Below are 12,301 nucleotides of genomic sequence, written 5' to 3'. Positions count from 1 at the left end.
GACCACCCCTTCAGAGAGTCATCTCATTCTGTTGCAACAGGACAGGAAGTTCAATTGTTCCATTTGAATCGTGATGCTTACATGAACAAGAAGGAAAAGAAAAAAGATCATTGGACATGTGGGGAGAAGATGAGAACATAGCCCTACTGCCGTGCCAGGGCGAGCATCAACATTGAAAACTCAACATAGTTGAGGGATTCTGGTGCATCGTCAGGTGTCTGTTTCATTGTAGCCCTGCAGTCACCTACCTGGGCGCGGTAGGGCCGTCGCTGAAAACTCTTTACAAAGTTCATGACACTTTGCTCATCGTATGGAACACCACAGCTATCCAAGGCGCAGATAGGGTGATCGTGCGGCCACAGCAACCTCGTTTGGCTGCAGCGCCTGCTGCATTCGGGGACATTCATCTCCTCCTGCTTTTCGAGAATAAGCTGCACAATGTCGCTGATTGCAACCCTCTCCCCGCCATCAGAGAGAGCGAGGAAGATGGGGTACAGCTCGCCGTCGGAGATGCGCACACCACACCGCGCCGCACGGTCCCTGATGCCTTCCGAGAACTTTGCAACGGTGTGAAGCGGAGAAGCGTTGAGGAGAGCAGTATTGGTCGCATTTTCCATCATTGTCATCATTGTTCGCGTTGTCAGCGTCATTGCCACCGCACCTCCCTTCAACAACGCGACCTGTGCATTAGCTTTTTCGGTCTCCCGCACATCATCATGATCCTTATCACCATCTTCATAATCGGCGTCCTCTTCCTCCCCTTCTGCTGGCGCAGTGACACCGCTGGCGGATGGTGTTGACGAACCTTCTTTTCGGGCTGCCTTGTCGGCAACGCACTGCCGCTCCTCAATCTCCACGCGGGTTTTTGCCATTTGTGTGACCTCCAGTATCGACTGGCAGAGGTTAGCCGCCTTCCGCGAGTCCGCATCCGAGGTGACAATGATTGCGCGCCAAATAACGCCACTGTGTTGCACGTAGTCCTCCACCGTTTCCACAATAATCTTGCACACATGGAAAACAACTTCGCACTGGCGGTCCTCCTCTCCACCACCCCAAAGGAGCCCGACACATTTTGCCACCACCATTGCGGTGTCAAACTCAATCATAACACAGTGAATCCCGTGCAGCTCAGCGGTGAGAAGGCCCTTTAGAACCCACAACCGCAGTCGCTCTGCTGCCAATGTGTTGTATACCTGTAGTGGTTTACACTCATCATCTTCTGGTATAAAGGCAGCAATCTCATCATCCTCAACATAGTTTCTTCCTGGCTTCCTTCGGCAGAGGAGTATGCGAAAGCAATGGGCCACTTGCACCCTTGGCTCAGAGTCAACCGCATCCTCATCAAAGAAACGAATATCGTACGATCCTTTGCGCCAATTATTGATCATTTCAGGATCTCTTTCCATAACATGAACACGCTGATGCAAACGTTCACCAGTTGCATAATACGAGCATCGTACACGATTGTCTACAGGCAGTTGCGAGTAAGCCTCCAAACTCTCCTTTACATCATATTTTCCTTCTGGGCGGTGTGAGGCGAGGAACAAGGTAACGATGTCCGGTCCAACTCCCTTGTCCACAAGCCACGTGGGTGCAATGCCTTCCAAGACCATCAGCCACGCATCAAATAGCCACCGCAGGGGTGATATACCCAGCGTTTCCTCCAATGCAGTATCAGGTAGACGCTCGCTGGATGCCGATGCCTTGGCGTACAAGTTGAGCTGGTGTTGAAGGGAATAGTATTTCGTGTGAGACACATACACAGAGCGCAGACGAAATAGAGGAAAGGATTCTACGAGATGCATCTTCACCTGTTCATTGAATGCCTCGTTTCGAAAGACAAGGCGGAACAGTGGTGTGGGACAGGCCCCTTCCCCCTCATCCTTCGCCGGCAGCTGGTACACAACAAAGCAGTACTCTGTCAGGATAGGGTGCGACGCGCACGGCGTCTGATTGAAGTCACCACCAAAGATGGCGGCGTATTCCTGAGAGACCTTCATGCCGCTGTCACCGCACAGCCGTGGCATTGGCACCAGGACGAGCCGCTCCACTTCATCCAACACCATACCGTAGCGCATCACGTCAAACTGACGCTTGTGCAGTGCACGTGTATGAATGGGGTGATTTTCCATTGCGTGACGCACAGGGTGGAACGAACTGTCGATGGACTTCGCGAGCACGTCGAAGCGAAGTGTTAGATCACTGATGTGCAGCATGGCGTCCGCAACGGAGCCGGGTGTGAAGCCTGGTGGCACCAACTCCGCATGGGGAGAGTCAAACATGAACGGGGACAGTGGGCCCACGGATACTAAGACCATGTCCATCTTCAAAGGACTTTCTTTTTATTTCGTTTTCTCTCCTTACGTTCCGACCCCTTGGCGAATATATGTATGTGTATGTCTGTATATGGATTGGTGTGCCTTTGTTTATTCCTCCTTGAGGTTTCACTATCACCACACACACGCGGCCTACGTGGAGAAAAACACGAAAAAAAAGAGTGCCCGTGTCAATTCGTCCTCAGACAATCGAAAAAAAAAAATGCTTGTGGAAAATGCACCATTGAGAACAAATGGAAATGGAGACAAAAGGAGGCACTCTCTTCTTATCGCCCTTCTTCCTCGTTCAACAGACACACACACACAAACACACACAAACACAACTGCCGAGCATCTTACTGGTGATGGGAGGCTGTAGAGAAGAATTCGAACACCGCCTTGTAAAAAACGGAAATGTTGTAGTCAATGAGTGTTCTGTTCAGAAACGACTCGTTCTTCAGCATCAGCACCACTGTGAGGGAGTTGGGAAGCTCCTTCACATAGATGCAGTCGTCGCTACTAAGTTTGATTACGGTGTTGGCTCCCTCGCCAACAGCCGACTCAAGACTTTTTATGTAGTCCCTGCCATTCACTGTGCCGAGAGCAACATTACGTGTATTCTCTTCCTTCTTATTAGAAGGGTCATAGATTTGATTCATCTTCACCATCACTTCAATCGCGTCACTGCAGAGATCATATGTGCGTGACTTAACACGATTACGCTCATCCGCAGCCAAAAATATTTTGGACCTACTTAAAAACAGATAGGAGAGGTCCACATTGCTGTTGCTATTCAGCATTTGAAGGAGTTCTGTGATGTACGGAGACTGCAGTTTCATGAGCCTCTGCACCACCAACGAGAAGGCTTGAAAAACCGAGTGATCGTAGATGGATGTGAGGTTGAAGTTTAAGCGCAGTGGGGCGGTGTTCTCCAGCCGCTGTTTCGCCTCCGCCTCGACACGACGCTGCAGACTGGCAAGAAGATCCGTCTGGTGGTCCTCGCTGAGGGCATCCACCTTGTGAATAAACACCTCCACGCAAAGCTCTGGATTGTACTGGTATGCGGCATACACCGTGTCTAGCAACCGTGCGCGTGAGTCGTCGATTAATTCACGACAATCCATCACAAATACAATCGCCCCACAGTTGTCAAGCAGTTGCTCCGCGTCGTAGCTGCCCGCATTGCTGGGATCAAATGGGTCGTACTGACCAGGAAAATCCCACACCTCAAAGTTCACAAAGTCGTTGGAATGCACAGTGCTCTTGTCCGGCTGCACAGTTGTGGGGAGATTGACAGAGTCGTGCGGCTGCATGCCTTCAAAGACTACCTTCTGGATGCTGCTTTTCCCCGACTTGCGCAGCCCCATGAGGAGGACCTTCGGTAGGGTGAGGAGGTCTGCAGACATCACACACCACACTCCTATGCTACCGCAACTTGTAGAATAGGATTCGAGAGAGTGGGGAAAATGAAGACTTCCGTTTAAAGCGGAGCACTCCTTAGCACAAGGAGCAGATCATTTAGGCAAAAATACACGCATCTACTCACTTACACCGGAAAGAACAACAACAACAACAACAGAAGAGTCGAGACAAAAAAAAGTACGGCAACTGCCGCTCTTCCAGGTGTTTTGTTTAAACGACGCTTTTATCTCTCCTCGCTTCAAGGACCTCCCAGCGTGTGTACTTGTGTGTTGTGTGCATGCGTAAGTCGTGAGAGGTGCAACCTATCCTATTCCCTCTCCGTCAGCAGCCCTGCAGGTTCCCCGCGAGGCCCTGCAGATCCTCCTGCACCGTCTCTAGCACCCACGTTAATCTGGTGTTCTCGAGACGCCGTACATCGTGAATCAATCGATTCAGTGCATGCAGGAGTTTCTCCAGCGTCACACTGAGCTCCTGACGCTCCCAAAGGTTCAGACTACGCATGTTCAAGTGAAACCGGGCGTACCGCACAAAAAGACCAAGTGCCAGCTGGACATTGTCAATGTGCGGCCCAATGTACTGGCAGCCACCCTCACGAAGATCGACCTCAGCGAGGCTCTCGGCGCTGGTGGCGCCAAAACTGGAGTGGAGCGAAGGAGTATGTTCCGGTGAGAAAGTGGTGCTCGCACCGCAAGAGCTGTCACGATGGCTTTTCCTAATTATGTTCAGTTCGCGCAGAATAAAGGAACGTAGTGAATCGAACGACAACTGCTCCTCCTGCTGTGATGTTTCGTCACCTACTCCTCGACGTTGTTGTAGCAACCCGTTGGTTGATATTGATGCACTACCCACAGAAGTATGGAAACGCTCAATGGTGACAATGACAGAGTCATCTTCAAGAAAAACGGGCGGTGGGGGCTGCTGAATTAGGTAGGAAAGCTGATGGCGAACGGTTGTCACAAGTAGGAGTTCAATGGATCGCTCGTCCATCCCTCCTTCTGGTGCCAACATGGTTTGGATCTGAAAGCGGCGTATGCGACAAAAACAGCGTCGCACGAGCGGAGTTATCGCAGCCACAGAAACTCCAAGACTGGCTAGTAACGCGATGATCGACATACACACCTGCATCTCACGAAGCTCCCATGAGAATGGTTTTGGCTCCTGCGTTGTACTGAAGAGCATAAACCCAGACACAGCATCCCGAAACCGTGGGCTTGTGGTAGCTAATGTGGAAATGGCTGTCAACCACTCGGTTTGATTGGGCCCCACCGTATCACAGCTGGCCAGCACCGTGTGCAACAGACCAAGCACCGAAAGCCATGCTCGATGCCACGCCTGTGGCTCATACACATTCGCTACAGAATTGTATGAGGCTGCTCCAGTAAATTGTCCGAGTGCATTAGCCAGCGCCATCACATGCTTGTGAGAGAAATAGATTGATACACCTCCACAGTGTAGCAGAACATTATTTACGGCATCCACAACGTGATCGAAAATATCACACAAAGAAGAACCAGGCTCTGTAGCTGGAATTAAATGCGACACATGAGTTGCATATGCCCATAAGCTTTCCAGTGTACGGATTGCGCAACGCAGAGGACAGCAACTGCCCAACCGATTATAAATAGCGCTACTCTCTGTAATAAAATCAAAGAGTACATTTGAGGGTCCCATGCTGGCATGTTTCTCCATAACATCTGCAATAAGCTCGAAGATTTCTATCAAGGCCGCCTCGTCAGCCGCATCGAAAGGTTGAAACATCCGCAGGATGCCCAATCCCTGACAAACAACTTCAATGCTCCCACGATGGCACAACATCAGTTTCACAAAGCGATGGAAAAGAGGATTTAGCTTACTCGTGGAGAGAGAGATTATAGTATCGGAGGAGGCTTGCGTAATCACAGCCGTTGCTGCGCGGGCAAGTGCAAGCCAACCGTCCAAGCAGGACCACATCAAGCTCCGCAGCGGAGCTGCTGTAGGCTCCACCATCTGCGTACCACCAAGCGCCATCTCTAGAAGCTTGACTGAGACAGGGTAAGCGTCCCTTTCCCCATATGTCAGCCACACCAATGTCTCCAGGGACAGGGTGAGCTGCATCGTCGACTCCAAAACAGATGCCATTTGATTTAAGTACACATCTCCCTCCCCTTCCTCTAAAAGAAAACCATCACCAAGTAAAAGGGGTTTGATTTTCGTTTTCTCTTGCCACGCAAAATCGGAAACCGCAAGTGCCCCATAGCGACGAGTAGTGACGACTGTTGATAATGCACTTTTTGGTGCCCGCGAAACGATCAGCTGACGCGTATCCTTGCTTTGGCTTTGCGTAGTATAAAGCGATTCCTCACCGCTGACGGAATACCGAAGTTCTTTCTTTATCGATTGGCAGGACTTCACACATTGCGACAACGCCTTGCAGCCCTCGTCAATCATCACATGAATTTCCTCTGGGTGCGCTGCAATCACCTTGCCCTTTGCAGGATGTGTTGGTGGCCGGCTAGGGCTGCGGTGCGGTCCCCGCTCCGGGGATTTAGCTGAAGCACTGCAACCGGTACGAAGTTCACCAAGAAGGGCCCCGCAGACGTAGTTCGTCACAGCTGCTGTGAAGGCAGCTCGAGTGTACGCTGAACCACACTCAGTGTTCGACAACAGGGATGTGACTTCAGGAATAGAGAAGGCGACGTCGTCGAGGGCTCTCAGCAACGCAAGAGCTTCTGCCTTCTCCAACGCTGTGGCTTCGTGACATTTCACCGTGTCGCGCAGGATGCGTGTGAGCGGCAGACCCGATTGTACTTTCTCCAGCTCCTCTGGAACCACCAGGAAAAAAAAAGATGCGGGGTCGCAGCGAAGAAGATAGCGAAGGGATGCCAAGCGTATAACGTTTGTGGCGGGCACACATCTCGTCGGTGGCTGCATCCGTCGGTACACAGCAAGCAATAGGTTCCGTTTCATCTCTGTAGAGGTGTGAAAGCGCATGGTGGTAAAAAGTTTCTCTTTTGAGTTCTCCACCACGTACGTCAAGAGTCCCGCTGTGGACTCAACCAAAGGGGCTTTCGCGTTGGCAGAAAACAGCAAACAGTACAGCATGAAGCATGCAGAGAGGGTGCTCTCGCCGTGTACCGTAATCACACACGTTGCCAACACATCTTGGCATCCCTCATCAAGAACAGCAGCGGAAAGAATACGAATCACGACTTCCAAGAGCGGCACAACTGGAGCACCGCAGAGGATGACATTCCCTGCTTGAAGTTCCCGCATAAGAACATAGGCTCCCTCGCAGAGACAATGAATCAACCTACCTAGCGACCCCCCAAAGGATAGCAGTGAGCTAAGTGGGCATGCTTCATCTAACAGCGTCGCCTGCACAATCGATAACCATTGAACGAAAAATGGCATAGACAACGAAAGACGTGAAATAGCGCCGGGTTGAATATGCATAATGGCCTCTACAATTCTGCTAGGCGGCAAAACACCCTCATAGGCCTGAAGCAATGCGTTGTACAGGTGCAGCTGGAGCTGTGCTACCCCAGTTGTCTCATGGCGTAAACCCACACCCTTCATTACGTCAGGAAGGAGAATGTTAGAAGCCACGTAAGCAACATTGCCAAGCATCCCGTGAAATTGTGCAATCATGCGGTACACAACTTCGACAAGGCTTGCATCCTCGGCACGTTCCTTCAAAAGCGTGGTGACAAAGTGACGAAACAGTGATTGAACATCGCGGCCAATCAACCGCTCCAAATCCTTCAGCTCGTGTGGGTAATTGCAGAGCAGCGCATGAAGAAGGGCAAGCGCACTCCGCACAAGTACCCGGTCGTCACCACGGAAAGAACTCCACCCTGCTGTCAGCAGACGAAAAACCCTCTTCACTGGTGATCCCTCAGCCGTCACGGTGAGGTTTCCTGTAGCGTGATTATGTACAGCACCATTGTCCTCTACACCACTCTCCACACCCAGTGAAGCGTCGACGATGGGCCGTGGCGCATCTGCACCGTGGAGTGGGTTTTCATCCTCCAGCTCACTGAGGCGGCAGTGATATGCGCAGGCGGTCGTGCAGTACATAAGCAACGAAGATGTGTAGGCATTGCTCTTCTCTGCAAGGAGGCTGTGTATATGCCGCTGTAGCGTGTGCATACCAGCTGGAAGTGAGTCCCACAGGCAGGCGTACGTCGCTGACGCCTCCACCAGAGAGAGCAATGACTCCTGCGAGAAGTATCCCCAGAATTCGCTTGACACCGCTGCGATCAGGCGATGGAGAATAGAGGCAACACACTGCTGCACAAAGGGCAGCGTGGATGAGATGTCACCGTCAGTGCGGAAGTACGCTGCGATGGGAATGGAGTACACACTTGTCGTGAAAACAATCTCTAGCGCCATACGGAGTCCTTCGGCACTATTTTTACTCTTTTCACACAGCGCGGGTACGTTGGCAAGGACGGCCAACTGATGAGGTGCATCACGGCTCCGTGCACCTTGAGCACGCAACACTTCCAATGGTAGAGAAGATGAGAACTTTACCAATAAAGCGGAAATCAAAACGGCGCATCGGCGCAGTATCAAAGGGGCATCGTCTATCCACATCGTCTGTGCCAAAGTAGTGAGCTCGTGAAGCACGCCCGAACTGGGCACAAGGCGCGCAGCGTGCTCGCTGAACAGCAGCAGAACATCACAAGAAAGCTGAAGGACACGCAGCCAGTTCAACGCCTCCGGCTCATGTAGCTGCTCTGCGATCGCCGCCCAGAGTCTCGCAATGTTCGTCTGCATGAGTTTGTAAAAATCTATCTCCTCCAGCTTCTCGATTAGAGCACTCCAGAACATAGTGTGCGCGTAATCCTGACGAGGACGGCGCAACAGCGCTCGAAATATGTTCAACTCAAAGAGATGCATCTGGTTACTCGATTCATTCTCCCCCGGTGCGAAGCAAAGGGCCGTCTGTAGTGGATATGTCTCATAAATCTCCTTCTCTTCAACTGAGACTATCACTTCTGAATTTTTCTCTTTGGGAATTGCTGCAGCTTCCGTCTGTCTCTGTTCCTTTGGTAGCGTATACCGAGTCAAGATGTTATCGCTTCCAGAGAAGCGAGAAATAAACTGTGCTGAGGCGAGCTGCAGATGCCGGAGAAAGGCGTCAGGGTCATCGCGTTGCTCAACCAAGAGGTACGGCGCCACCCGATTAGCCACACAGCCAAGAAGGCTGTTTCCCGACATTAACTCCAACGCGTGTTTCCCCTGGTCACTCTTTCCACTTCTTCTTTATGAGTACGTCTGAGAATGCGAGCGCACGTTTGTTTTAATTCCCCTTTGAGCACCGTTTCAAGCCCTTGATGTCGTTATTGGTTCCTCGAGCTAAAACCAAAACTTCCCATTTATGAAACAAGAAGAGAGAGAGAGACAAAGAGGAAAAAGAAATGTAATGTTTTTTTTCGTCGTTTTAAAGGATGCGGAAACCTCAACGGGTGGTGGAGCAGAAGCAGCAACAGAAGGGAGCTGGGATAAGACAAAGGAAAGGTAAGGTAAGGAGGCAGAGCCGCTAGCGTCAAACACAATGCCATACAGTGTTGATTCCAACAGACCGCACGCAAAATCACGTGCATACAACAGAAAAAGACACCGCACATACTTCCAGGGGGTACACAGCAGCTCCGTCTGTCAAGAATCATTCCTCCCCTGACATGTTGCGGTTCTACTTGGCTCATCCCGTTCTATCCCTCCCTACCTATCATCATCATCACCACCATTGTTCTGTAAGTTTAGCACCCAGAGGGTGCTTGCTTTCCCCTCACCCAAACCCCTCATAGACATACACCCAAGTGTAGAGTGGGTAGCAGGTTTATTGCTTAAGCCTTTTTTTCTTCTTTCGTTTTTTTTTCTTTTTTTGAGTGGAAGGGAGTTGTTCGTTTGTTTTGCATGCGCACATCTTTGTGCATTTGTTTTTGGTGCATCCCTTCTTTTTTCTTTTTTTTTTTTTCTTTTCCTCTTTCTTGCTTTTTTTGTGTTTATTTGGAAGTGTGTGTATGTGAACCCTTCTTTATGTTTGAACCCTCTTGGGGGTAAAGCGCACACGCCACCACAGGCACACTCACCGCCGCCAGCATGGAGATGCCCCCGCCTCCCACACACGCACCGCTAGCCCTGTCTCGGCAACAGCCGCCACCAGAAGCGAATAAAAAGCAAAGACGTGTTCACACACAGTCTCTCTCTCCTTCTCACACACACACACACAGTGGGAAAATAAAGAAGAAACAGAAAAGCGAGCCCCACATTACGTAATTCATCGTATTGTGCACTTCCATGTCTCTTCTTTCTTGTGTGTGTGTGTGTGTGAGTGGGGGACGAGGGGGGAAAGTGATGCTGAAGATGCGAGGCTCATCCACACCACACCACAGGTGCCCGGGCAGGAAAGAAGGCTAAACAAGAGAACAGACAAAAAAAAAAGGTTGAACAGTCCCCCCCCCCACTTCGTCGTGTTCTCAACCTCAGTCCTTCTTGGTGTCTGTCTCTTTCCGAGGGGCAATAGAGAGTATGGGGATTTGGAAGTAATACGAGATCTGCGTGAAGAGCGACAGGATCATATGCAGGTATTGCCAAACCCCCAGAGCGGCCAACGCAACCATGGCCGAGCCGAGCGACGGCTCCAGATACTTGGTCTCGATCCAGCCAAAGTACGCATGGATGACAAGAGCCCCCAAAGTAACGCACAATGAAATCAAGTAGAACGCATTGAAAAGATTGTACGGCATTGCACACAGTCTTGCCACCGTCATTCGGGTAACCGTATATGACGTTAAGAAGCCAAAACTCAGCTCAAATGCGAATGGGTATCTCCCTTGTATGTGGACATATGTCAAGTACAAGCACACGTGGAGGAACAGCATAAGGAGCATAGGGAGTGCCACAACAAATGACAATCCTCCTGCATGAACGCTGGGTCTTCGCACCACGTGAATAATGTTCGTTGCTATGGTAACAAATCCACCAATAAGAACGTACAAGAAGAGAATGCTGCGAATCGATGAAATGACCACTGGTCCCCATCCCAAATAAGAGGGCAGCGGTACCTCATACGGGGTAATTACATCAGTATCCCAAACAGCTGGGGAATACATACCAGTGATAAGAAAAAGGGTGCAGGCTATAAGAATGCCGTCGGTTGGGCCATTCATGTAGCCAAGATCCAGTGTACCCGTGCTGAACTGCTCCCATATTGAGGAAAACAGCACACAAGATGACATCGCGCAGTAAAAAAAGGCTAAACATGGTGGTAGATTTAGTGCACAGCACAGGTTAACCTGAACTAATGGTGTTAAAAATGCGTCGCATCCATGATCAAACAGCTCACCAAGTGGACTCACAGTTTGGGTTCGGCGTGCCTGCCTACCGTCGATAGCGTCCAATGTTTGGTACGTAAACAGAGCAAAGGCTGCGTAGTACCACACCCACGCTGGATAGATAGCTTCATTAAAATAGTAGAAGAACATGGTCACAATCGTCGATGAAACACCAATCAAAAATCCCGTGAGTGTTATCGCATTGGGTGCCACTGTCATTGGCACAAGACTCACAATGAAACTCCAGTACGGCTGCATAATGTAACGTCCAACAATGCTGGAATCGGATCCCGAGTACTTATATTTAGCCAAGTTCGGCATGTATTCTGGTGGGATGTGCTCGTGTACCTTTGGATTAAGACTGATGCGGCGCTTCTGGAGCTGCTGCCCCCCGCCGCTGTTATTGCCGCTGTTGTTGAGGCCTCGAGTGGAGCTACTCATTACGGCGTCAAACTTTCTTCTTACTGTGCACCTACCCCTTATTCTACCTCAGTTGGCGTTGAAAGAATGGAGAGAGACAACGAGAGTTTAAGCGACGCTACGAAGCAGCAACCCGTGGGGGTGATAGAAGCCGACCCGCAGCAGGCACACGTGCACACAGGGAGAGAAAGAAGAAAATTCGCCCTAAAGTATCACACGCAATGAGGTACGCCAGAAAAAAAAAACGCAAAAAGGGAAAAGGGAAATCAAAAAGTGATGCCACTTACAACTCGATTCCCAAACTTTACTCACTCTCTCTCTCCCTCCCCACCCCCCTCTCTCTCATTTATGGTGGAAAAAGCTGCCGGGGCATCCACAGAGAATACCAAACACTGTGCAGCATCACGAAAATCAGAAACAAAAGGCAGAAGCGAAGAACGAAACATGTTAATACGAATAGTCCCAGCCGTAATTTCCTCCAAGAGAGACCATATAGAAAAGAGATTGGGAAAAAGTCGTATTATCAATTTTCCTTCGATCTGCACCGGTTTTTTCCCCCACACTTTTACACCGAAACAAGACATTCCCAAACCCCCATTTTTTTTCCCTACTTACGAAACGGAAGCGCTCAAAGTGTTTTTAACCCGCCTCCCGCGCGGGGCGGAGAGGGCTGGGTGGGTTCTCGCCAAGCTCGCCCTTGGCAGTCAGTTGTGCGAAATAACATAATATGATAAGGGTAAAGTCAATGCCGTACGACCGTAAGTCCAGCCCACTCTTGTCGCAAGCTCAGAGAAAAGAAAAAAAGTCACACAATGCGCAGAA

General features: G+C 50.4%; 4 protein-coding genes across 4 annotated transcripts; all 4 read right to left on the bottom strand.

Moving 5' to 3' along the window:
• Positions 1 to 143: 143 nt before the first annotated feature.
• On the bottom strand, positions 144 to 2,324 carry DQ04_04751030 (hypothetical protein; the record flags this gene model as incomplete). The annotated part of the gene is made up of 1 exon (XM_009313769.1): positions 144 to 2,324. One exon carries the CDS (start codon positions 2,322 to 2,324, stop codon positions 144 to 146), a length of 2,181 nt encoding a protein of 726 aa, XP_009312044.1.
• A 347-nt stretch (positions 2,325 to 2,671) lies between these two features.
• DQ04_04751020 (putative small GTPase) lies at positions 2,672 to 3,721 on the bottom strand (the record flags this gene model as incomplete). The annotated part of the gene is made up of 1 exon (XM_009313768.1): positions 2,672 to 3,721. One exon carries the CDS (start codon positions 3,719 to 3,721, stop codon positions 2,672 to 2,674), a length of 1,050 nt encoding a protein of 349 aa, XP_009312043.1.
• Positions 3,722 to 4,058: 337 nt separating this feature from the next.
• DQ04_04751010 (hypothetical protein) lies at positions 4,059 to 8,939 on the bottom strand (the record flags this gene model as incomplete). Its single annotated transcript, XM_009313767.1, has 1 exon — positions 4,059 to 8,939. The coding sequence occupies one exon, from the start codon at positions 8,937 to 8,939 to the stop codon at positions 4,059 to 4,061; it is 4,881 nt and encodes a 1,626-aa protein (XP_009312042.1).
• Positions 8,940 to 10,207: 1,268 nt separating this feature from the next.
• Positions 10,208 to 11,500, bottom strand: DQ04_04751000 (aminoalcohol phosphotransferase; the record flags this gene model as incomplete). The annotated part of the gene is made up of 1 exon (XM_009313766.1): positions 10,208 to 11,500. One exon carries the CDS (start codon positions 11,498 to 11,500, stop codon positions 10,208 to 10,210), a length of 1,293 nt encoding a protein of 430 aa, XP_009312041.1.
• Positions 11,501 to 12,301: the final 801 nt, after the last annotated feature.

Source organism: Trypanosoma grayi, assembly GCF_000691245.1.
Source record: "Trypanosoma grayi strain ANR4 Tgr_475_V1, whole genome shotgun sequence".
In the NCBI taxonomy this organism is placed as follows: domain Eukaryota; phylum Euglenozoa; class Kinetoplastea; order Trypanosomatida; family Trypanosomatidae; genus Trypanosoma; species Trypanosoma grayi.
The sequence above is the reverse complement of the archived record's forward strand: the minus strand, read 5'-3'. Positions and strand labels throughout refer to the sequence as shown.